General features: G+C 42.9%; 1 protein-coding gene across 6 annotated transcripts in view; it reads right to left on the bottom strand.

The window, feature by feature from the left end:
* atg10 (ATG10 autophagy related 10 homolog (S. cerevisiae)) overlaps nt 1-26,958 on the bottom strand; it is a 246,932-nt gene that overhangs the window by 45,273 nt on the left and 174,701 nt on the right. For all 6 annotated transcript variants that reach the window (XM_080189195.1, XM_080189198.1, XM_080189194.1 and 3 more), the window contains 2 exons: nt 12,986-13,112; nt 9,127-9,224 (listed from right to left, as the gene is read on the bottom strand). In XM_080189195.1, the coding sequence (XP_080045321.1) occupies nt 9,127-9,224; nt 12,986-13,112 (225 nt within the window). The remainder of the gene's footprint in view (nt 1-9,126; nt 9,225-12,985; nt 13,113-26,958) is intronic.

Genomic DNA, 26,958 nt, shown 5'->3' with positions numbered 1-26,958 from the left:
CCAAACACCTGGCATGCTTGGACACGAAAGTGTGTGGCAATGAATTGAAGTTATTCTCCAATGCATGTAGCACAAAGGGATGTATGTTTTTGTAACTTGGTTGCTTGCACCTTGTACGTGGGCAATAACTGTCAAACCTCCAGGGCTGTGCATCTTAAGAAAGGTTTCCACAAAAAGAGAAAAGTATAGAGGAAAGGATCAGTACACAGAGTTTCAATGTTGTCGAGAAATGCCAGTGACAAAAATATACTTCAATTGTCAAACAACAACAGCAAACTAACTTCAATAAACACTCAGAAGAAAGCCAAACCAATTTATTTGTCATATGTCAATTTTATACCATTGAACAATGATCTGTGGAGTAGAGCTTAATACTGCAAAAGGTGCAATTTTATGTTTGTTATGGACAGGAAGAAAGATGGTGGGATGACATTTCCTCTTTCTCTTCACCCCTTGAGTGTCCACAACAAAATGTGTGCTTAAAAGGAGTATTTTACTTTTTTAATAGTTGTGACTTAGTCGGAGACATTTATCAGGCTTTTGGGTAAGTTTAAATCAGAAGGAAAGGTAACATTTATTCACATAATGACACAGCTCAGCCTTCAGCACTATTATTCCCATCTCCAAATTCCATGGCCTGAGCCTCGGCTCCTCCCTCTGTGACTGGATCCTGAACTTTCTAATTCACAGACCAATCAGTAAGGGTAGGCAACAACACCTCCACAATCATCCTCAACATCGGTGCCCCACAACGTGTATTCTCAGCCCCCTATTATACCCTTTATACACCTATGACGGCGTGGCCAAATTCCCCTCCAATTCGATTTTCAAGTTTACTGATGAACCACTGTAGTGGGTCGGATCTCAAACAATGATGAAACAGAGTACAGGAATGAGATAGAGAATCTGGTAAACTGGTGCGGCGACAATAATCTCTCCCTCAACGTCAACAAAAAGGAGATCGTCATCAACTTCAGGAAACACAAAGAAGAACATGCTCATGTCTACATCAATGGGGAAGAAGTAGAAAGGATTGAGAGCTTTAAGTTTTTAGGTGTTTAGATCACCAACAACCTGTCCTGGTCTCCCCATGCCGACACTATAGTTAAGAAAGCCCACCAACGTCTCTACTTTCTCAGCACACGAAGGAAATTCAGCATGTCAACTACGACTCTCACCAACTTTTACAGATGCACCATAGAAAGCAGTCTTTTTGATTGTATCACAGCTTGGTATGGCTCCTGTTCTGCCCGAGACCGCAAGGAACTACAAAAGATCATGAAGGTAACCCAATCACGCAAACCAGCCTCCCATCCATTGGCTCTGTCTGCACTTCCCACTGCCTTGGCAAAGCAGCCAAGATAATTAAGGACCTGGATATTCCCTCTTCCACCTTCTTCTATCGGGAAGAAGATACAAAAGTCACGTACCAACCAATTCAGCTTCTTCCATGCTACCGTCAGACTTTTGAATAGACTTACCTTGCACAATGTTGATCTTTCTCTACACCCTAGCTATGACTGTAACATTACATTCTGCACTCTCGTTTCCTTTTCTATGAACGGTATGCTTTGTGTGTATAGCACACAAAAAACAATACTTTTCACTGTATGCTAATACGTGATAATAATAAATCAAATCAAAAAATCCAAAAATGTAAACACAATAAAAAGCAGTCACAATCACATACACACAGACAAACACACACATTTAAAGATGAATTCTAGAGGATGGAATATGCAGCTAGCTTGAGGATTAACAAAATACAAGTAGCAAATCATGTTCAGGTCAAGTTCTTTTAAGGTGTACATAGGTCCTTCAGAGATGATGGATGTGGAAGTCTCTGGAATTCCAGGCAAGGTTGGAGAAAATCTTTACAAGCTAAAATAAATTCATCCCCCTCATATTGACTGAGTTGATTAATTTTTAGGCAGGGTTTATTCTCCTGGTTGGAGGAATGGTCCCTCTTGTCCTGCCGGTTTCAGACTAAGCTGGTTTCTCACTGATGCTTGCAGTAGAAGTTTTGTTAGCTGAATGCACTTTTGATCACACGATCAATACTTCTATTGTCCACCCAGAATGATTTGAAAGTCGAAAGCCATTCAGTTACACAGTGGAAAACTGGATGGGTTATTCACCTCTACACAGAGAGTGTCTTCTCCTGCAGATGGACCTCCTGAAGAAAGGAAGTGGACCTCCTGGAGAAAGAAGGTAGACATCCTTGATGTCTCTGAAGTTTAGAGATCTACTGAATAAATGATATCCCCCATCCACTGCTGTGATGATCCAGGGCCCATGGTCACTGGGGGCCTCCATCTCAAACTCTGGTGCCGGTCCAAGGTGAGTCTTAATTCTTGCGTGCCACATTGGTCCAGGCATGTTCTGGACTGGCGTGTTTTACTGCTGGCGTCATGGAAAATCATCTTGGGGGGAGGGGCGCACAGGTCGTTTATTTATTTATTTGTGTCACAAGTAGGCTTACAATAACACTGCAACAAAGTTACTGTGAAAATCCCCTCGTCGCCACACTTTGGTGCCCGCTGGGTACACAGAGAGAACTTAGCATTGCCAGTGCACCTAACCAGCACTGTGGGAGGAAACCGGAGGAAACCTACACAGACACAGGGAGAAGGTGTAAACTCCACACATACAGTGACTGAAGCCGGGAATTGAACCCGGGTCCCTGGAGCTGTGAGACAGCAGTGCTAACCACTGTGCCACCGTGTCACCCATGTCCTTGCCTACCCACGTGCATCCCATTTGCAGATTGGTTTGGCTTCCAGCAGGATTCTCGATCTGCCATGCTGGAAAGCATTGGAATATCCTTCTGTATCAGGGTACTTTCACCCTGGGCTGAAACCAAATTTTGGGCCTCCTCCAGGGAAGGCTATGGAAGCATCCACACATGGTTTTCATTTTGGTATGTCCGTTCAAAAAAAGGCATTTCACCCATGGTCGTTTACAGTTTAAGTACTTTCCAGAAGCATGTACTAACGAGAGTTAATCCTTTGTCTGGAAATCACAAAATGTCACTTGACTCTCGACAGTATTTTGAAGTCAATTTTTACACTGACGAAAGTTCATAACGTGAAAATTAAGGATATTTGATTTATTATAGTCACGTGTATTAGTATACAGTGAAAAATATTGTTTCTTTCACACTATACATACAAAGCATACCGTTCATAGAGACAGTGCAGAATGTCGTGTTACAGTCATAGCTAGGGTGTAGAGAACGATCAACTTAATATGAGGTAGATCCACTCAAAAATCTGACAGCAGTAGGGAAAAAGCTGTTCTTGAGTCAGATGGGATGTGACCTCAGACTTTTGTATCTTTTTCCCGACGGAAGAAGGTGAAAGAGAGGATGTCTGGGGTGCACGGGGTCCTTGATTACGCTGACTGCTCTGCCAAGGCAGCATGAAGTGTAGACAAAGTTGATGGATGGGAGCCTGGTTTGCGTGGTAGACTGGGCTTCATTCACGACCCTTCGTAGTTTCTTGCGATCTTGGGCAAAACAGAATACAACCAAGAAAGAATGCTTTCTACGGTGCACCTGTAAAGTGCATTGGTAAGAGTCATAGCGGACATGCCAAATTCCTTAGCCTCCTGAGAAAGTAGAAGTGTTGGTGGGCTTTAACTATTGTGTTGGCGTGGAGGAACCAGGACAGGTTGTTGATCTGGACACCTAGTATAATGTGGGCTACACGTATCTGCAGCCCACATTATCTCTATGTCATCTAAAACTGCCCTTAGAAAAATCAGAGTAGCACAAAATATCCAACCCACAGAGGCAGGAAAGAGAAATGTCATCAATGGTGGTGGAGTTTGAACGTAGAAAAAATGAGGCAGGAAGGCAAAGAAACTCCAATAACAGGAACTCAAGAAAGACTTAAATGGAGAGCACAATCTAAATTAGACAGCCGTCTACAATCACCTCCAGCAGTATGAAGGAGTTTCACAATAGGAAATAATTCAGGTTGAAGATGATTGTGTTCTGTGGATAGTTAAAGTTGTTGAGGAAGGAATAGTTAGCACTAAGTAAAGAACGAAGTTTATTTCAGCTTTGGCAAAGGAAAAGTCGTGGAAATCCTTTGTGATCAGAGTAGATAGAGAAGATCAACTAATGAGGAGTTTTTAAATGTGCGAACGACAAGTGAGCACAAAACTGTAATTGAGCCCTGGAGGGATCAGGCAACTGAGGACTGGAAATGAGCGCTGCTTGTCTTTTCAGTTCAACCATTTTCCAAATGTGCTGCTGATACCTCGAGTCATTAGGCATCTCTCCTGGGCCACTATGTCAATCTCTGTTAGCGGATCATTGACTTTACTCTCTTCAGTTTTCCAATTCCACTGGCCAACATCTAGCAATGTTTCCACTGAAGATGTTCTCTTTCAACAGCTCCAGGATCCAATCCTACGGCCAGTCACTGGCTTTTGGGAACTACAAGATCACTCCATATTGTCTCCTCCAACCCATCCCTACCTCTATGCCTTTACTATTCTGCTGACATCATCCCAGACTTCAATCCCACCGCACTCTATGCCTCCCTTGGCACTATCCAAAAGGTCCATCAAGGCTTCCCTTTGCTTCCTTTCAAGCAATATTTCTGTCTTAGCTTCCTCTTGTATTTACCTCCCCACCAGGCAGAACTTCTTCCCTGTCACAACCTTCACTGCTAGTAGATCAACTATCACTGTCTTTCTCAGCATTTCCCTCCAGAATGTCCATTAATTCATAAACAAGGAACTTGTTTTCCATGATCTTATTGTGAATGATTTAATTGACCTAACAACTTTGACCAAAATGTGGTTCATGAATGTTGGCATTGTGCTCCTAATTGGAATCTCCCTGCCAGGCTCCACTTTCCACAATCCAGCCTGCCCAAATTGCTACTGACGCACCATGACCTTCAAAAGCCAAGTCACGGTTTGATTTGTACCCAGATGCCTCTGGTATCTTATCCTCCAGAGAGCACCTTAACTTATTCCACTCTTCTCCTGTCCCACCTGAATTCAAACCATGACATCCTCCATTCTTTCATCTTCAGTTTTTACACCAACCAGCGCTTAATTGTTGATGATTTCTTCATACCTTAGTATGGTATGGTTTCTTTCTTCATTCACTCAAGTCCAAGAGGTGCAGACTTGAGCTTACCTGGCATATAATTGGTTTACCTGTTCATCACCAGATCAGGCTGAACCATATCAAGTACTAATAGATTGTAATTTCCTTTGCTAAAACCATCCGCCACTCCAGTGTCATTCTGGAGAATAAAGATAATCATTTTTCTTACTTTCAATTGCCTCCTTGAACCTCTCTTCTCTGCCTTGATGCTTACCATAGAAATCATAGAAACCATAGAAAATTACAGCTCAGAAACAGGCCTTTTGGCCCTTCTTGTCTGTGCCAAACCATTTTTTGCCTAGTCCCACTGACCTGCAGTTGACCCATATCCCTCCACACCCCTCTCATCCATGGACCCATCCAAGTTTTTCTTAAATGTTAAAAGTGACCCTGCATTTACCACTTTATCCGGCAGCTCATTCCACACTCCCACCACTCTCTGAGTGAAAGAAGCACCCCCAAATATTCCCTTTAAACTTTTCTCCTTTCACCTTCAACCCATGCCCTCCCTAGCCTCAGTGGAAAAAGCCTGCTTGCATTCACTCTATCTATACCCCTCAAAATCTTATACACCTCTATCAAATCTCCCCTCATTCTTCTATGCTCCAGGGAATAAGGTCCTAACCTATTTAATCTCTCTCTGTAACTCAGCTTCTCAAGTCCCAGCAATATCCTTGTTTCATCTTTAGAAAAGAATGCATTTTTTTATCTCCATCCAGTCAGCTGTTTCTGCTGCTTTCACTGCAACCTTGCCACTAAGTTAAACTTCTCTTCAGTGTCTCTACTATGCCTGAACCCACCCTCCCTACCCTCCATCTACAACAGCATTTACGTAGCACACTGAATGTAAAAATAAGCCCCAAGTTGCCTCACAGAGATACAGTCAGGAACAAAACCAACTGAAAACTGGAAAGTGAGATAGAGTGACAGAGGAGTTTAAGGAGGAATTTCCAGAATGTACAGCCATGGGTGAAGAGACAGCCACCAATGGCACTTTTTAAACTCCTGTCATCAATCCCCTTATCCTTTGTCATTGCAAACCACCACTCCAAATTCCCTTTCCTTTTCAAAGTTTGACACTGTGTTGTCACCTCTAAAATCAGTGTTTGTCTTTCTTCAACACCAAGGTTTATAACCAGAACAGCCTTGATTAAAGTCACAGGTGATGTTTTCTGTGGCAGTGATGATGGTTTCTTCAGTGTTTGATGTGTTTGCCCACATGAAGTTCCTCCTATACTGCTCTTCAATGTCCAGCTCAATGGGATTGTCTTTGCTTAGAATCATAGAAACCCCACAGTGCAGAAAGAGGCCACTTGACCCATCGAGTCTACACCGACCACAATCCCACCCAGGCCCTACCGCCATATTCCTACACATTTACCTGCTAATCCCTCTAATTTACGCATCTCAGGACTCTAAGGTGCAATTTTTAGCATGCACAATCAACATAACCCGCACATCTTTGACTGTGGGAGGAAACTGAACACCCGGAGGAAACCCATGCAGACACGAGGAGAATGTGCAAACTCCATACAGAGTGACCCAAGCTGGGAATCGAACCCAGGTCCCTGGAGCTGTGAAACAGTAGTGCTAACCACCACGCAACCGTGCCACTTCATGTCACTCTTACTATTCAGAGTGAGAGTACCTCCAGCATTAATTTTCTTTCCCATGCTCAGATTGCTATTTCCAGATTCTCCAAGGATCCTTGGCACCTTCCTCCACCTCATCTATACGTTGCCTCAGGACATCATCATCAGCAGACATGGGGGTCAACTTTCACACATATGACATCCACCTTTGCTTGTTTTGAGTCTTCCACCTGTCTCTGTTAAACCACTCATCTTGGATGAGGCACTCTTTCTTCCAGTTAAATACTGGGAACATTGAAGCCATTTTCTTCAACTCTTGCCATAAGCTTCATACTTTGACCACAATTTCCATCTGTATCCCAGACACAGCCTCCAGCTGAACCACACTAACCATTAACCTCAGCATCCTACTCAACCCTGAGCTGAATTTCTGACCCCATAACCACTGCATTACAAAAACTACCTGCTTTCACTACCATAACATCGCCCATCTCCACTCCTCCTACCTCAACACATCAGCCCGAGTCTGTGACTAGGGAACAGAATGGAAAGGGTGGCTTGGGTATGGAGCATTTAGCAAGAATTGAAAATACTGCTTTGAGTTCCCAGAATTTAACCCTCTCCCACACTTCTGTTAGCTCCAGACTAAATTCATTACTCACCTATTGGCTGGTTTCTCATCTTCTATCCTCTGTTCATTTTAGCTCATAACTGGCTTCATATATATTATTCTGCACCAAGTTCAACTCCTGGCCCCTCAACATCATCATTTTGAAATTCTCAACTCATTGTTTAATTTCCTTTCTAGCCTCAACACTCTAGATTTCTTTAGATTTAAAACCACTCCAGAACTCTTGATTCCTCTGAACCTAATGTTTTGCATGTTCCCCTACCACACTTCACCCCACCACAGCCATACCTTTAATACCTAATCTGAAATTCTCTTGAGATAACCTCACATCTCCTTCTTGCACCTTTAAATGCCTCCTTAAAGCTCATTTTGCTACTTCTCCAAATAGTTATGAGAAGATGGTGGCATAATCACTGGCCTAGTGATCCAGAGAAATTAACTGAATTTAATTTTAAATTGAATTTAAAAACATCTGGAATTGAAAGCTCATCTCAGAAATAGTGACCATGAACCTATCATCATAGAATCCCTACAGTGCAGAAGGCGGCCATTTGGCCCATTGAGTCTGCACTGACCCTCAGATGGAGCATCTTTAGCAGGTCTAGCCCCACCCTCTCCCCCAAAGCATTTACCCCATTAATCTCCCTAACCTACACATCATTCATTGTCATGAAAACTTATCTGGCTCACAAATTTCCTTGAGGGAAGAAAATCTGCCATTCTTAATTGGTCTGGCCTACATGTGACTCCATACTGACAGCAATGTCATTGACTCTTTATTGTCTTTGGAAATGGCCTAGCAAGTCATTCAGTTCAAAGACAATTAGGGATGGGCAACAAATGACTGGCCACATCTCATAAAAAAAGTATTAAAAAAAAATTCTGTGGTTCAATAATCATTTTTTAAAGTACCTTGAGATGTTTACCTATATTAAAGATATTATATTCTAAGTTATTGCACAAGTGGATCTTTCCCACACCCCTACATCATCATCATGTCTCTGGGGAGTTCCAACAATATTCCAGGAAATCCACATGTTACATCCATGTTTCCCTGCTATACAACCGTAACTGCAATTCAAAAACTGTGAAGCACTTTAGCATGTCCAGCAATCATGTAAGATGCTATAAAAATACAAATTAGATCATTTTTTGTTTAAAGAGTGTTAAAGAACTGATGAGCTGGGAGAATACCTTCACCATATGGACTACAGTGGCTTATGGACAAAGGTTCACCACCACCTTCTCCAGAAAAGTAGGATGGGTGGTAAATGCTGTCCTGGCCAGAAACACCCACATCTGGAGAATTATTTAAACAAAAAAAAAATCAATTCTGAAGGGTATTAATTATCTTCCGCTGCCAGAGTCATAGTTGCCATTTACTTGTTGGTTGTAAGGACCTATTTCCTTATAGCAAATTGGGACAGGTATCTCCGAGGGGCTCTTACACTGGCAGGTCACCCACCCCAAGCAGGCTAATGACCCCATCCTCACAATTTAAGACAGGACTGACATCCTTTAATTCACTCCACCTTACCATTGCAGAACCACTGAATTTCATTCCAAATATCTTTAACAAATTGAGAGATTTTTACCAAAGCTCAGATGCAGACCATGTTAAGAATCTATATCAGTGAGATCACGGTCTTAAACTGCATAGTGCTTGTTAATGAATCTGAAGTCAGCAAGAATTCATTTTATTTAAATCCATGATGCATAGAACCGGTCAGATAATTTCAACATTTAGCAGTTTTGTCAAATGTCTAACCAATTACCTGTTGGGTAATAGTCTCCCAGGGTCCTTGAAAGAGACGTTCTTTGAAACAATCGTGAACGCTTTCCCAAATTTCTTTTAATGCAAGTGGTCTGCCATCTAGGATTTCAAAAAACAAAACAGTTCTATCATTTACATTGAAGAGTGAAAACAACGTTATGGTAATATTAAAAAATGTCTTCTTTCTGTGAGATCCTCTTTAACACCTTTACTTGCGAAAAAAATATATCCATAAAAGCAACAAAAGCAAAAACTTTTGCTTTTTATTTCAGCTGGAAAGCTGAAATAAAAACAGAAAATGCTGAAAATATTCAACACATCAGGCAGCATCTGTGATGATAAAAATAGGGTTCATGTTGCAGGTCTTTGACCTGTTATCAGAACCATAAAAGATAAACCAGTTGCCATCAATAGAAAAGCAGACATTTTCAAACTTCTTTCAGTGATTAAAAATAATAATTCAATTTCAAAATTTAGATTACAAAGATAAGCTATTTCAGTTCTTTCCTTATGATGCAATTTAAGAGCCAGTTACACACTCCCAATCGTAGGTAAATAGCCGCAGAAGCTGCATTACAGACATACAATATCCTCCTTGATGAGCCATTGAAAACAACAAATCATAGGAATTGCTAGACAAGACTGAAAGGGCTTGAACAGGCACTTGGAATAGGTGGTAATCTACAGATTGGATTCTTGACAGTTAAACTGGTGAAGTCATAGACTTGGGACATCATTTATGATTAAGAGAATTACTTGGGATTTAACGCATAGAACCAGACCATTTAGCCCACCATGTCTATGCTGGTGTCTATGCTTGACATGAGTCTCCTCTCACCTTACTTCCACTCATCCTATCAACATATCCTTCCATTCCATTTGAAGAAAACTCATGAGTTCAGAGGTCTTGAATATTAGATTATGGGGGCAAATGGATTCTCATGTATGAATGCAGGGGATAAGAATATGTGGGTTGAGATGGAAGGGAAGAAGGTGAGTGGGGTGGAAAAGGATGAGGCAATGGGTTGGAAGAAAATGAGAAAGGCAGGGTGGAGGAGCTTGAAGAAGACAGGGTAGAGGATGATGATAACGGTAAGTCCAAACAGGCTCCTTCAAGATGAGTTGGCAAATGGGAATACACCGTAATTGCTCCATTACGGAAATCTGAATCCAGCAACAGCAATTGTCCGTAATAGTTTTTTTTAATTGAAGAGCCGCACAGATGGATTTTGGAGAGGCGAAGTCCTACCTCCTCTGAGGTAGCAATGGTGACTGTGGAGAGGAAACTATCCAGTCTGAAGGCTCTGGCAGGACAGCTGGGAAGGTGAGTGAGGACATCAGCTTTGCTGTGATTTTGTTCCTTTTCCTGCCTGTTATGCAGGCTCCTTACCCCAAGCTGGAGACTCTGCATCACAGACACTATCAATGGGACCAAAAGTGGGGTTGATTACAGTGTGCATTCAAACAAAAACACATTGTAATATAGTTTGAGAAGCACTAGGGTAGCGGGTACAGATTGGGTAAGAACTTTTTGATTTGATTTATTATTGTCACATGTGTTAGACTCTGGAAACAAAGCATATCATACATAGGGAAGGAAAGGAAAGAGTGCAGAATGTAGTGTTACAGTCATAACCAGGATGTACAGAAAGATCAAGAGTCAATGAATGGGAGGGTGGTTTGCGTGATAGACTGGGCTTTGTTCACGACCCTTTATATTTTATTGAGGTCTTGGACAGGGCAGGAGCCATACCAAGCTGTGATACAACCAGCAAGAATGCCTTCTATGGTGAGAGTTGTAGCAGACACGCCAAATTTCCTTAGCCTCCACAGTGTTCGCATAGAGGCTCCATCTAGACACCTAGGAACTTGAAGCTCTCCATCATTTCCACTTCATCCCCACTGATGTGGGTAGGGGTATATCCTCCACTGTGCTTCCTGAAGAAGATGGCTTTGTTTTGTTGACATTGAGGGAGAGATTATTGTCAATGCACCTGTTCACCAGATTCTCTCTCTCTTTTCTGTATTCAGTCTCATCATTGTTTAAAATTCAACCCACTAAGGTGGTGTCATCAGCAAATTTGAAAATTGAGTTGGAGGGGTATTTGGCCACACAGTCAGGGATGTATAAGGAGTGTAGTAAGGGGCTGAGGATACAGCCTTGTCGGGCACCGGTGTTGAGGACGATCATGGAGGAGGTGTTGTTGGCTATCCTTATTGATTGTGGTCTGTGGGTTAGGATCTAGGATCTAGTCACAGGCGAAGGAGCCAAGCCCCAGGCCATGGAGTCTGGAGATAGGTTTTGTAGGAATAATGGCGTTGAAGGCTGAGTTGTAGTCAATAAATAGGAGTCTGACATAGGTGTCTTTGTTATCCAGGTGTTCCAGGATTGAGTGTCAAGTCAGGGAGATGGCATCTGCTATGAACCTGTTGTGACCACAGGCGAACTGGAGTGGATCCAGGCAATCTGGCTGGCCAGAACTGATCTGTGGCATGACTAACCTTTCATAATGATGGATATCAGAGCCACCGGATAATAGTCACTAAACTACACTGCCTGGTCTTTCTTTGGCACTGGGATGATGGCCATCTTCTTAAAGCAGATAGGGACCTCAGATTGGTGTGGAGAGAGATTAAAAATGTCTGTGAATACCCCTGCCAAGTGGTCCACATAGGATCTGAGAGTTTATCTGAGTACCCAATTGGGACCAGTTGCTTCCCATGGATTGATTTTCGAGGAGGCTGCTGTGACATCTGCAATAGCGACCTCGAATACAGATTCGGCAGAGGCTTCCAGAGTGGAGGATGTGCGCTCGCTGACCTCTTGCTCAAAACAGGCACAGAATGCATTGAGCTCATCAAAGAGGGGTGCATTGGTGTTGGCGATTTTGCATGCTTTCATCTTATAGTTTGTTATGTCTTACAGACCTCATCACAGTTGGTGGGAGTCCATGTGGCTCGACTTGGATCTGGTACTGTTCCTTGGCATCTTTTATGGATCTCCATAGATCACGTCTGGATTTTTTGTATAAGTCAGGGTCGGTGGACTTGAATGCCTCAGACCAGGACTCAAGCAAGCAGTGGATATCCTTGTTCATCCGTGGTTTCCAGTTGGGAAACATATGGATTTGCTTCTTTGGCACACAGTCATCTACACACTTACTAATGAAATAAGTTACCATAGTGCCATACTCATTCAGGTTGGTCACTGAGTTTTTAAATATTGACCAGTACACAGACTCAAAGCAGTCCCTTAGGAGATCATCTGGTTCATCAAAACAACATTGCATGACTTTCTTTAATGGATTCTCCAGTTTCAGTTTTTAACTCTGTATGCCAGATTCCAGACTGAGGTTACAGTGTATATTATTTTTGACTGCAAGCATTGTGTAGCGCAGTGCGAAATGGAAACATATCAGGAGGCATAGGAAGGGAGTTACAGAGCTTTACTGCAGGAGAGTGCAGTAAAGGAAGTGTGGTAATGGAAGTGTGTATTAAAAGGAAATAAGGCAAATTGTGTATGTAGGAGAAGAGGTACTGGTGAGTGCCACAACCAGCGTACGGACAGAGTCACTGGGATGGGTGGGGGAGGGATGGAGAGTAGGAATTCAAAAAGGAAGCAGCAGGAAGTGCAGCCAAGGAGCAAGGTAAACCAGGAGAATTTGATAAGGGAATACGATGAAAGAGAAAGGATACTTAAAAGTCAGAGACAGTAAGGGAAAAAGGCAGAAAATCTTGGGTCCAAGGTGTCAGCCATGACATGTTACATGAAAGAAAGAAGAAACAGAGATTAAAATATTCAAAAGTTAAATATTACATTGATTGAAGCATAAATACCATTGACATTGAGCTTAACATACCTGAATAACAAGCTCTGAAATACAGCACTGGCGCCTGATAACTGCTGGAATAGACAACATGGTACTCGTATCGAATTAATTCGGATGTTGTGACCTGGGCTTCCTCAGCATCATTCTCCATGTTAACCTAAGAATAAAAATAAAGCATTGCACAACTTCATACTTGGTCATTGTTGTCAAAATACCCAGTTTTCAAGGATAACTGATAAAATGTCACCAGCACAAAATTTTGCAATATTTATTTTAAAAGTCCCAAATAATTACATAGAAGAATTTACATTCTGACAGGGGCTTTGCAATAAGTCCATTGTTTTTCAAAAGCAGTTCAATCATTAGCCAATTGTCACCTACAATTATGTTAAGAAATTCATTACCAAAATGTTCATGCTCATATTTTCCTTTGGTGGGTTAATTATGCAACCACTCTTTATACTTCCCTTTCAATGGCAGCAAAAGCATGGGCGGGGATTTTCTGCTCCTATTCACAATGTGAGTGTGAATGTTGATGGGAGCCCAAAATCTTACAAGAGGCCCAAAACACATTATACGTCAGCAGGAAGTCCCGTCGTGACTGTCCCCACCTCACCGACGTTGAATGTTGGAAACTCAATTAGAATAAATTTAAATTTAATTACAGGCTTCTATGTCTCATAATCCCATTCCACCTCCCCCCCCAACATTGTGAGGGCTCTCCCACGGCGTGCACCTGGCAGGTGGGGGTGGGGGGAGGGGGTGGCGGGGGGGCTACAGGGGAGCTCAGGTGAGTGCATTACTCAGAGAAAAGAGGGTCATGCCCGGACACATTTTTGTATTGGAGCAGCCTTTAAAAATGGCACCTTGTCATTAAAAATACAGTCACGGATGGGACAGCTCTGCCAGTGTGAAGTTGTGGGACCCGTCCCTCAGATTTTTTTTCAGAGTTTCTCATGATACAGCAGAGAAAGCCATCATTGGGCTGGAGGTTTCAACGCTGACTTGCCTGTCTGCTGCAGCACGTTGCATTAAAACTGAAAATTTTGCCCATTATCTTGAATGAGCAAAAAACTGAATTTGGTGAAAATCTGAAAAGCCAAGTACAACAGCCCAGAAAACCTAACAATAGAAGTCATACCTTTCTTTTAAAAAGGTATAGTTTTGTTGCAGACAAGGAGAAGTTTTGGAGATAATTTCCTCTTGTTTCCCACCTCTCAACTAATTTGGTAACATAGTTATGCTGAATATATTCTGCCTCCCAGGGTGGAATTTCCTGTGGGGCATAATTGAGAAAATGCACCCAAAATTAGATCCATTTTGTCTATATCAACTTACCTTTACATTTCCCCCCAGTCTAATTAGCGAGAATTTAAATTGTAACACAATGAATCAGGACCAGAGGAAAACACGAAAACAGCATGATATATTCCTTCGCTAAGTAAAAAAATTAAAATTTCAAGCAATCTAATTTTAGCTCAGCACTTTTAGAACATGCAATCATGGAAACCTTGCATTTTTACACACGGTTCACACTAAAGCCATGAAAATGCATTCAAAGAAACAGAAAACAGAGTGCCGTTTTAGTGAGGATTAAACAAGAGGAACTTTTGTCTCCCACTTATCTGACTGCTTCTCCGACATCCAATACTGTGAGAGCAGAAATTTCCTCCAACTATTTAGGAAAACCAAAGCCACTGCTTTCGGTTCATGCCACAATCTTCATTCTCAAGTCACCAACTTCATCCTGCACCTTTGCTACTGTCCGAGCATCCCCAGTGTTAATTACTTCATCATTGGCAGTCATGCTATCAGAGCCTTAAACTCTGAAATTCCTTCCTTGAACCTCCCACCCCCCTCTCTCCTTTAAGACTCACCTTAAAACCCACCTCTGAGAAAACCTTTGGTCACCTGTCCTAATATTTCCTCACAGGCTTGTTGTCAAATTTTCTTTGCTAGCTATCTATGAAATGCCTTGGAACATTTTTACACATGAAAGTTGCATGCAAGTGGCAACTGCTGTTTAAAAAGAATCATAGTAAAAGACTAGAAAAATGACATTGTTTCATGTTGGGATTAAAATTCTGGACTTTAAATTTACATTTAGTTTGAACCAGCAGATCTGCAGAATATTTATTTATGTAGCTTATTAGCCTGGAGCTGGGACCATTATATTAAGTCAAGATGCATGTAGCTATAAGGATTAATAATTAAGCAGAAAAGAAAGATTGAGGAAACTTAAGTGTAGCATTAAGTATATATAGTGCCTAAGTGGGTTTGATTTATTACCTGGTCATTTGATTTGTACCCTTGTTACAGAGGTCTCTGTGCTCCAACACAGGAAATTTCATCCCCTGCTCTATTTTGAAATGTAGTTTGTCTGTTTCATTTTATTAACGTAACTAATGCTGTATGAATGACAAATATACATAGATACAAAATCTAGTGGTGTTGGAATTGACTGTTTATATTTAAACAGTAGAGCAAAATTGAAGGACAAAGATTAGATTCATTGTATTCAGGAATTTGGCAATAGTGGTTGCCTTTTTCCGCCGTCCCCCTTGTTACAGGATATTCTTACAGTAGCACAGCCACAGAGATACATCAAGTGCCTGTGTACATTCATTATCACCCTCTGCTTGACCTCCATGGCTATATACCCAAAGATTAGGTTTGCTTTCCTTACTGCTGCCACACAGCGTGGTGTTGGTTTCAGTAAGCTTTCCACAAATATTCCCAGATTCTTCTCCTCTTTTGTGTCCTATAGCCTGTAGCAATACAACAATTAAGTGGGATTCAGGAATGAGAGCTGGTGCGGTGTAACCAATAGCAGACTTTCAAGCATTGTATGCAGGAATGTTAACAGCTGTCTGTCTGCAGTGGCAAAAAATCCTGGTAGCCATTAGTAACTGGCTGCTTCAAGTCAGTAGCATGATGTGACTGAATCAGAATATCAATTTATAAAATTAACATTACTGATATGAAAGCGCAGTTACAATGCAAACTTCCCATAACCATTTTCACACACGAAGGGACAAATCTAGCCAGTTGTTATGCTCCCAACGTGGTCTCTCCTCAAATCCCAGCATCGATTAAACATTGGAGCTGGCACCTGTGACAAAGGACTCAACACAATGTAAAGATAATGCTTTGTCTACACAGGCAGCAGAACCATTGTATGCTGCTCAGGAGGACTTAGAAGCAGGAGATGAGGCTAGCCCATTGCACTTGGGTGTGCTGACACCTGTGATCATTATGGTAGAGTAAAGGATCAGGGTGGCTAATGAGGTTAAATCGAGGTTTTACCTGATGCAATTTTTTAAAACTCTCTCGGCTATTTGGCTAAGGTGAACCATTAGATCAAGCCCTGGAGGGAGTGCAATACCTCATCCTGCTTGATCAAGCCCAAGATGGGATGCAAAGTCTTGTCAGCTTGGATCTGATTTGTACCTCATGTGGGGACCATGATTGGACTTAATTTGAATATAAGAACATAAGAAATAGGAGCAGGAGTAGGCCATCTAGCCCTTCGAGCCTGCCCCGCCATTCAATAAGATCATGGCTGATCTGTCTAGTTTATTCAGCCTCTCCTCATAGTTCAACCCCCTCAATTCCGGAATCAGCCTAGTAAACCTCCTCTGCACTCCCTCCAAGGCCAAAATATCCTTGCGTAAGTACGGCGATCAAAACTGCACACAGTACTCCAGCTGCGGCTTCACCAGTGCCCTATACAGCTGCAGCAAGTCCTCCCTACGTTTATATTCAATCCCCCTCACTATGAAGGCCAGCATCCCATTCGCCTTCCTGACCACCTGCTGCACCTGCAGGCTAGGTTTTTGCGACTCATGCACAAGGACCCCGAGGTCCCTCTGCACCGTCGCATGCTGCAGTTTTTCGCCACGTTGAAATTGGCTTTTTTGATTAAAAATAAAGTACCAAAAGGTATCTGTTTAAAAAAAGACTTAGAAGCAATAACAGGGTACATATTTAGTTTACACTATCCCTCAGTGTGGGTAGGTCCCTGTTGAATCCTCAGGAATTGATTGTCATTTATCTTTTGATCTTGGGGGCTCAATTTCAGCCCATTATGGGGGCACATGTCCTATCAAAACTAGATGCCCGCTGGATCAATCATGGTTTTCCTGACAGCACCATCTTGTAAATTGAGTTTGTGTCTATATATGCCCTGATGTGAACACATCTCCTCACTCACCTGAAGAAGGAATGACACTCTGAAAGCTTGTGCTACCAAATAAAGTCCTGCTGGGCTTTAACCTGGTGTTGTGAGACTTCTTACTGAGCTTATCCCAGTCCAATGCCAGCATCTCCACATCATAATTAAAGGTCTACAGAAAACCCTCCGTTATTATTCCCGTTTTGCTTCTCAACTCTAAACAATGGATTTTATCTTTACCCCAATGGGGTCATCCTCCCTTTCTAACACTAGAATATTTTCCCTAATCACTGCTGCTATCTTCGCTCCTTTTTTAATGCCCCTGTATTAAGGGAAGTGCCCAGTCTTCATCATTTTTAAGCCATTTTTGTTTTTGATATTATATTCCATTTCCACACAGCTATCTGTACTTGTAGTTCACCACACTCATTTACCACACTTTGCATTCACCACAATGCATTCAGAACCTGCTTTGTATTCCTCGTAATGTTTCTTAGTCTACTGCTATTTAAAATTGTACGATTTCCTTCTCAAGTAATACCCAACACACTCCTTTACCCAAATTATTCCTCTTTTCTACTCTGACATGCCAGTGTTCAACTGCTGACAATTTAGCTTAAGCCCTTCCCAAACACACTAGTGAACCTCCCTGTGATGAAATTAGTCCCAGTTTTACCCCACCCTGCCCATTTTAAATATAATTTGCGCCAAATCCCCAAAGATCTGAAGCCTGCACCATGCATTATGCCATACACTGACGCTCACCATCTTCTTATTTCTCGTCTCACTAGCTTGTGGAATAGGGTGTAGAGAGAAATTAATGCTTTTGAGGTCCTACTTTTTAATTTCTTATCTAATTTCTGAAAATGTGATCATAGGGCCTCACTTCCTGCACTCTCAATGGCATTGGTGCTGGCATATATCACAACCTCTGGCTCACTCTCTTCCCTCTACAGGGTATTCTGCATGCTTACCATGATATCCTTTACCCTGACACCGGCGAGGCATTCAATACAGTGCCATATAAAAGGTTACAGAAGTTAAGAGTTCATGGTGTTGAGGGTTATATAGAACTGCAGACAGGAGATTGACTAACTAACAGGTAATGTGGAGAGCCACAGGGGTTAATGCTCATGTCTCAACTCTTTATGATCTATATTGGTGACTTGAACTGTATTGTGGCCAAATTTGTTGATGATACAAAGGCATGCCAGAAAGCAAGAGAACACAAAAGGCTGAGCAATATGTTGCATTTTGATAGATGGGACTCGCACCCAGAAGTGGATGGACTTCTGACTTCCTCCTTGAAATCATCAATTGGTTCATTCTACATGTGGCGTGCAGCAATGCAAAGGCTGTTTTCAACCAACAATGTCAGCGGATGTCGGTTCACCTACCCAATCTGAGCAAGAGGAGGGATGTCCAGGTGCCATACTGCTGGCTGTGACCCAGAGAGAGAACATGACCACTCACTTAAACAGCCAAATGGCATGAGGCAGTGTCAGGTGGCCCTACAAATGTGTGAAGGTAAACGGGAAAGATGGTTTCTCAGAATTATTGAGTATTGTTTGAGGTAGCTGTTATTATTCTGTAAAGTGTGTTAAGTTCTGCAGAGGCTTTGATTTAACTGTTGCCAGTGAACACGGATGGCTTTACTTCTGGTCATGCACACGTTGTTAAGATATTAAAATTGAGCAGCTGCTTAGTTCTAACATGTTTTCCTCCATAGACGGCTGAGACAAGGGAGGAAGGGGAGAGGGAGGAAGAAAGGTTAGAACTGCCTCTCTATCCTCTTCTTGGCTGTTTCACCAGGCATAAAGTCCTGATGTCAGTTGACAGGAAGAGAAGATTGCACTCAATAACTATTATTGTGCAAGGAAGTTACAGGGAGGTATGAAAATGCTGGAGCCTTGTGAATATCTTGGAGGTCCAAGGCTGCATTATGTCCCACTGTCACTGTTCGTAGCCCAGACAGCTCAATGGAGGCTGGTGGGGGAGCCTTAGACTTGAGAAAGGTACACAGGATGATGGCTGCCAACCATTGGACAGATCATGGATTCCTCTCTCATCTTTAAGAGATGAAATTAAGTCACCGGGAAGTAATCATTGCAATATTACACCTCATTTCAAGAGAAGCAGACCCACATATCAGAGAGAAACGGCTGCAGGTGGCTTTCCTGAGCTGGCAATCCTCATGCTGCAAGAGGAGGAGCTTCTGCTGCCATCCTCGACGGACTGGACCCACTCAATTCACAAACGTAAGATTGGAGGGAGGCCTGGAGCTGGTGGGGTTGAAAGGGGCTTTAGCCAGACCTGGGACACAGAGAGGGAAAGGGCTCATAGGAGAAGGGCTGAGGGCTGGGATGCTTCCATGAATAGTACATCTGTAGGTTATGCATTCAAAAATCAGGAAGCTTCCTGGTAGAAACATTGAGAGTTTGCTACAAGTGTAATTTAATGGTTGCAAGATGTACATCTCATAATCCACATGCTGCAAATGGTATTCAGTATTGTGATGTGGAGATTCCGGCGTTAGACTGGGGTAAGTATAGTAAGAAGTCTCACAACACCAGGTTAAAGTCCAACAGGTTTATTTGGTAGCACAAGCTTTCGGAGTGTCACTCCTTCTTGAAGTGTGTGAAGAGTTGTGTTCACAAACAGAGCACGGAGAAAGCTAGCACGAGGGGGCATAGCTTTAAATTAAGGGGTGGTAGTTATAGGATGGATGTCAGGGGTAGGTTCTTTACCCAGAGGGTGGTGAGGGATTGGAATGCCCTGCCTGCTGCAGTTGTAAATGCACCTAGTTTGGGGGCATTTAAGAGATCCGTGGATAGGTTTATGGATGGAAAGGGTTTGGTTTAGGTTAAGAACATAAGAACATAAGAAATAGGAGCAGGAGTAGGCCATCTGGTCCTTCGAGCCTGCCCCGCCATTCAATAAGATCATGGCTGATCTGTCGTGGCTCAGTTCCACTTTCCCGCCCTCTCCCCATAACCCTTAATCCCCTCTCTTATCAAAAACCCATCAACCCGCTTCTTAAAAATATTTAGCGAGGCAGCCTCCACCACTTCAACGGGCAGAGAATTCCAGAGATTCACCACCCTTTGAGTGAAGAAGTTCCTCCTCAACTCCGTTCTGAACTGCCCCCCCTTTATCTTGAGGCTGTGCCCCCTAGTCCTACTGTCTTTTAGAGGGTCATTGTTTTTTAACTGGTCGGCGCAACATCGTGGGCCGAAGGGCCTGTTCTGCGCTGTAATGTTCTATGTTCTATATATATAGACACTAACTCAATTTACAAGATAGTGGTTGGAATGCTGAGTCTAAAACTAGAGGACATAAGTTTAAGGTGAGAGCGGAGAAATACAAGTATCCAGAGGGGCAATTTTTTCCACACAGAGCATGGTAAGTGTCTGGAACAAGCTACCAGAGGTAGTAGTAGAGGCAGTTACAATTTTGTCTTTTAAAAAGCATTTGGATAATTACATGGGTATGATAGGTATAGAGGGATATGGGCCAAATGTGGGCAATTGGGATTAGCTTCGGGGTTTTAAAAAAGAAAGGATGGCATGGACAAGTTGGGCCGAAGGGCCTGTTTCTATGCTGTAAACCTCTCTCTCTATTTACAGGTAATCAAGTCTTAAAGGTACAGACAATGCGAATGGAGAGAGGGTTAAGCACAGGTTAAAGAGGTGTGTTTTCCAAGAATCGGGGTCTTGAGTTAATGTCACACTGTCTGTAACCCCAACGACTTGCCTGGGCTTGCAAAATCTCACCAACTGTCCTGGCTGGAGATAATACACACTTCTTCAAGCTGGATGATGAGCTCCCGGGGTCATCTTTGAAGTGGCAGATGCTGAATGTCCCGCGCCAGTGGATTGGAGATTTGAAGGATTTACCAGAGGAGTTGCATGCTCTAGACTGAAATGAGGTGGTCTCCATCCAGGCCACGCGCACTGTGATCACCCACACTTCAGACTGTCAAGCTTCCGCCATGGACAGGTTACTGATAGCCCTCAAGGGTCAAACCCACCATACTGCAGACACTGTTGTAGATATGTGCTCTGACCTGCACACCACTGCCCTCTCCTGAGCTCAGGGACCTATAACCTGCTCTAGGCAGCTCACAGGGAAGCAGGAAAGACCAATTGCTCCTCTTGGGGAAGGATAAACAGCTTCTGCCACCATCTGGAAGCATCTTTCAGAGCACATCTGATGGGGGCAGCTTCTCCTCTGCCCACCCACCACTGGCTCAGTCCTCCTCAATTGAATGGTGACAGAAGCTACGCCTGCAACTTAGTAAGAGTCTTCTAACGTGGCAGCGCCCTCAAGACCTCAACTGCACATTGGATGTCCATCACCATTATCCAAGGCAAGAAGACAAACAAATCAGTAGCCTCTCTCCAGCGCGGCAATGATGGGAGAGAACTGAACCAGACCACATAGAAAAGAGTTGAAAAAACTTCACGTTAGTCATTAATTGGGTCACACAGGTACATTTTGTAGGTGTGATCATCAGATGGGCCACTGCCAATATGTTAATGATCCTTCAATTTATTATACCTCATTGCAGAGGTTTAGTTTATCTGTAAGAATTTTAAGAAATGTATGGAGAACGGATGAATGAATTGTCAAGGTGCCTCAGGAATGGAGATGTTGATTGTGCTGACAGGACTTTCTCAGTGAGCTCACATTCTAGACAAATGGGTATTGAGACACAAGCAATACAAGCACCTTTAGGCCAAGAACTCCTGACTTGCTGGAACCTCTGACTTACCAAGGCCTCCCTTGTGTCATCCATACACTCATGTGCACAGCCTTGCACCTTTCCTTCAGGATGGTCATCACCTCCTCTGTCACTGCTTTTTCAGGACATCCGCTCTCGGAACAGTGAGGTAATGCAGAGTGCAGCACACAGCAACCATCAGAGAAACACTGGATGGTGTGTACTATCCAGATATCAGAACTCTTTCTTTAGAAGCCCAATTGCCTGTCCAACTATGGCTGTGATGGTTCCATAGCTGTCATTATAGCCCCTCTCCACACTTATTCTAGAAATCCTCACTGACAGCGCGAGGCACCTCTCCATGGGTAATCCGTTTCACCCAGATTCTCAGCATCCAGGACATCAAGTCCATTGAACCTGTCTGGTACCTGAGAATTCTGGAGAACGTGCAAGTTGTGATTGCTGCCCAAATACCTTGCACATATGCGCATAACACATTGAATGTGGTCACAAAGTAATTGGACGTTGAAGCAGTGATAAACCTTCCTGTCAATGAATATATGTGGCTGGCCAGCTGGAGCCTTTAAAGGCATCCTGAGTGCAACCTATTGCTCACTACACACCTAGGGCAACCTGCGATTGCAATAAAGCCTCTGGCAATTTCCACTTGACTGTGACCGTTCATTGAAAATGCGATCTACTCACCTGCCCTTTGCAACATTGCATCTGTAAAGACCCAGTAAGTAGTCTCACAACAGCAGGTTAAAGTCCAACATTTTTATTTGGTAGCATGAGCTTTTGGAGTGCTGCTCCTTCATTAGGTGAATGGCACTCACCTGATGAAGGAGCAGCACTCTGAAAGCTCGTGCTACCAAATAAACCTGTTGGATTTTAACCTGGTGTTGTGAGACTACTTACTGTACCTACCCCAGTCCCACACCATCAATGCCACATCATCTGTAAAGACCTTAACACAGAGGGGTGCAGCAGGCTGCATTTTGTTACTAAGATCTCACTGAGATAGAGAGGCTGAAAGAATCCAGTGGCAAAGAAATTTAATGCACTGAGTGGCCACCAAAGCAGTTAAAAAATTCTCCCTTTGTCAGCATCACACAGAAAGAGGTCACTGTGGCTCTGAAATCCTGAATCCCCTCCAGCAATGTGTCTCCGACATTTGAAGGTAGCTCATTCTCTCCTATGTACACAATTAGCAGCACAAGCCGTCCTGCACCTATGTTGCTGCAGCATTATGCCTGCATCAGCTTCTTACAGAGCTCTGCACCGTCAGACACCACCCATGCTTCCTGAACCTTGCCATGTGCCCTTCTTCCTCTCCCTCTCAATTTCCTCTTTCTCCTCTCTAGAGGGTGTGTCTCCCATATAGAACACTACTCTCATGTTTTCACATCCAAGAAGGTTGAGGTACATTGACCTAGATTCGCCTCATTAGGCCTCAAAACAGCAAATATATTCACAGGAAACACAGCGTTCCATATCAAATACTGGCATCACTCACAGCAGCCTGAACAGCTGAGATCAAACTAAGGACCCACCTGGTTACTTTAAACCCACTCTTACAATCTCTGAAAAAAATGAGATTTCCACCTCATGCTTTATTGCTCCCAGCATGTATTATTCCAATCAACTGGGGCATTAACAAGCTTAATTAGGCAATGTAATTGAATTTGAAGAAGATGGGTGGGCTCTTGATTTCTATGCCTACTCGCCTATCATATTCAGGCATTATGACGTAGGGGATGCAATTGAATGTCATTGCATATGATAATATGTAAGTGTGGGAGCAATACAGGCCCATTTTCACCATTTATTATTCTTTCCAAAGTGTGTGCAAAGAGATATATACTGGATAAACGAGCGTTTGGAATATAATGCAATAAAATATGAGTTTGTCCACTTTGACAAGAACAGAGAAGTAGCACGCTATTTAAATGGACAAATACCACAGAACACTGTGGGACTTGGGTGTACTGCTACATGAATTAAAAAATGTTAGCATGCAGATACAGTGATAATTAATGAGATAAGTGTAATATTGGCCTTTATTGCAAGAGGTATGGAAAAGTAGGGAACTCTTGCCACAACTTCACAGGACATTGGTGAGACTAAGAGTGTCACACACAGTTTTGGTCATCTTACTTAAAGAGGGATATACTTTCATTGGAAGCAATTTAAAGAAAGTTCCATTAGATTGATTCCTAGGATGAAGGGTTTGTCTTGAGGAAAAGTTACGTAAGTTGGTCTATACTCACTAGAATTTGGGTGTTGGTGGCAAGGAAGCAGAGTTAACATCACAATCAGATCAGCATTATTGGAATGGCAGAGCAGCAGTTTTGAAGGATCTGATGACGTACTTCTGCTCATATTTCTTGTGATATTAGATGGGATTCTCTGGCTATGTTCACCCCCAAACTGGAGAATCCTGCCCGAGGTCAAAGGACCTTTCGTGGTCCACCCCGCCGGCCCGCTACAATTCCCGCGGTGGGTGGTACGGGAGAACTCCCCCCATTATTCTTCCACTATTGGGACTCAGAATGGCAGATTTAGAAATGCTGTTCTGTGTCCCTAACTATGGAATCTTCTTTAAAAACTGCCTTTCTACACTTTGCTGTTCCCTCCTCTGCAGTGCCTTGCTCAATGATGCCATGAACTAGTTCGCACTTCGAGGTGTTGGAAGTCTCAGCAGTCTCCAACACTGAGTACTGGTTTCAGGGTGGTAAGCATCCCAAAGTCTCCCTACTTCCCGCCTCTTCTGATTTTTCTGAATGGCCATCAACCTTCTATCCTGAACTCTCTCTGTCTGTGGCACCTCCTGGAACTTATGAATAAGGAAACTTCCAGCCTCCCTAATGTTGCATATTGACTCTAGGAAGAAATCCTGAGTGTGAGCTCAAGCAGCTGGAGATACTTCCCATGTAAGCGGTCCCCCAAGGCACAAGAAACATCTTGAAGTTTCCACAGAGCACAGGAATTGTAAGGAACCGTTCTCAGCTGCCTGACCATGAGCTAAAAAATTCCCTCTTTCAGAATCCAGTTTGTAACTTTTTTAAAAAATTAATTTTAATGAATGCCTCTGAACCTTAGCTCCCGGCTCCTGTTACCCCTCTCAGACCACTCCTTGATTTTTAAAATACCATAACAGCAACTTTACCCTGGCTGCATAAAATACTCTTAGTTATCAAACTCCCCGAGACCAGTACTCTGTAAAACTGGACTTTGTGCTTTAACAAAAGCCTTGATATTGAAACCAGTGAACAATTCCAAAGGCCCAAGTTAGTCCATTCTGACATTAATTCTCTGATCTATCTAGCCGTCTAATCAACTAACTGTGCAACTGCTAGGAGTGAGCATGTTTATCATTGACTAACATTGTGAAAAAATACTCCAGAGAATTACAGAGGATATATGGCACAGACACAAGCCCAGCCAGTACATTCTGTTATGATCTCTAGAGACCAACAACTTTTTAAAAAATATATGAATTTCAGTGACAGACTGAAAGGATCACATGACTAGATTTCAAGTTTTAAGGCCTTTACTGTAATAAACAAACAAAAAACAAGATTGTCTTTTCACTATTTTTAAAGACAACCTCAACTCTAAACTACTGGAAATGCTTCCCATTTTTCTGCTAAAATTATCAAAATCGCCTACTATGGTTATACTTTACACTGTCCCCCAAGTGGACACATTATGCTCCTGGAACCAGGCTGAAGTTATTCTCTGCCCCTGATGGCCTGCTTCCTTTTTCCTTTCCCAGTTGAGTAACTTCCAATCTCAGAATGGACTTTCATTTGTGAGGGTTAGACTGGAGATTCCTTCCATCCAGCACAAAATACGCAAATCTTCCAGCCTCTTTTAAATCGTCACAAAGTTGGTTCCCCGCAATCTGAAAGTGACCTCTCATCCTGCAAGATATGCTAGGTCAGCATTTCCTTTACTTCAGTGGCAGGGCTACTTGCTTCCCTCTCTCACTGTAACATGACTGCCTTTTGTCTGAGTGTTTCAAGGATATGTGGAAACTTTGGAGAGGGTACAGAAAAGATTTACCAGGATGTTGCCTGGTATGGAGGGCATCAGCTGTAAGGAGAGGTTGGAGAAACTTGGTTTGTTCGACAGAAGTTGAGGGGCGACCTGATAGAAGTCTACAAGATTATAAGGGGCATGGACAGAATGGTTAGTCAGAAGCTTTTTCCCAGGATGGAAGAGTCAATTATTAGGGGGCATAGATTTGAGGTGCGAGGGGCAAGGTTTAAAGGAGGTGTACGAGGTAAGTATTTACACAGAGGGTGATGGGTGCCTGGAACTTGCTGCTGGAGGAGGTAGTGGAAGCAGATACAATAGTAGTTTTAAGGAGCGTCTTGACAAATACATGAACAGGATGGGAATAGAGGGATATAGTCCCCAGAAGGGTAGGGGATTTTAGTTCAGTTGAGTAGCATGATCAGTGCAGGCTTGGATGGCCGAAGGGCCTGTTCCTATGCTGTAATTTTCTTCGCTCTTTGCTATCTTAGAAAATCCTCAACCTGATATTACAAAAACTCCATGGTTCCTGGTTCACAGATCGTGTCATCTGAACTTGGAAATCATTTGGAAGGTATGTTCAAAAGGTATTATACATGTACCACACCTCAACCCCCTGCCCCCACCACCAATGCTGCTTCTATGCCAGCTCATGCTCAACACTCACCCCCATGACAACTCATTAACCTTCCATGCCCATTCACTCTGTATACACTGTGTATAGAGCCAATGAACCCTACAGTAACAGTGGCATGTGTAAAATCACTTCGGAAAATAAGCCCGTTCATGATAACATAAGAACATAAGAAATAGGAGCAGGAGTAGGCCATCTAGCCCTTCGAGCCTGCCCCGCCATTCAATAAGATCATGGCTGATCTGTCCACATTCCCGCCCTCTCCCCATAACCCTTAATCCCCTCGCTTATCAAAAACCCATCAACCTGCGTCTTAAAAATATTTAGTGAGGCAGCCTCCACCACCTCAACGGGCAGAGAATTCCAGAGATTCACCACCCTTTGAGTGAAGAAGTTCCTCCTCAACTCCGTTCTAAACCGCCTCCCCTTTA

Source organism: Carcharhinus amblyrhynchos, chromosome 5, assembly GCF_965287045.1.
Source record: "Carcharhinus amblyrhynchos chromosome 5, sCarAmb.v2.hapA, whole genome shotgun sequence".
NCBI lineage: Eukaryota > Metazoa > Chordata > Chondrichthyes > Carcharhiniformes > Carcharhinidae > Carcharhinus > Carcharhinus amblyrhynchos.
This window is presented reverse-complemented; position numbering and strand designations above follow the sequence as displayed.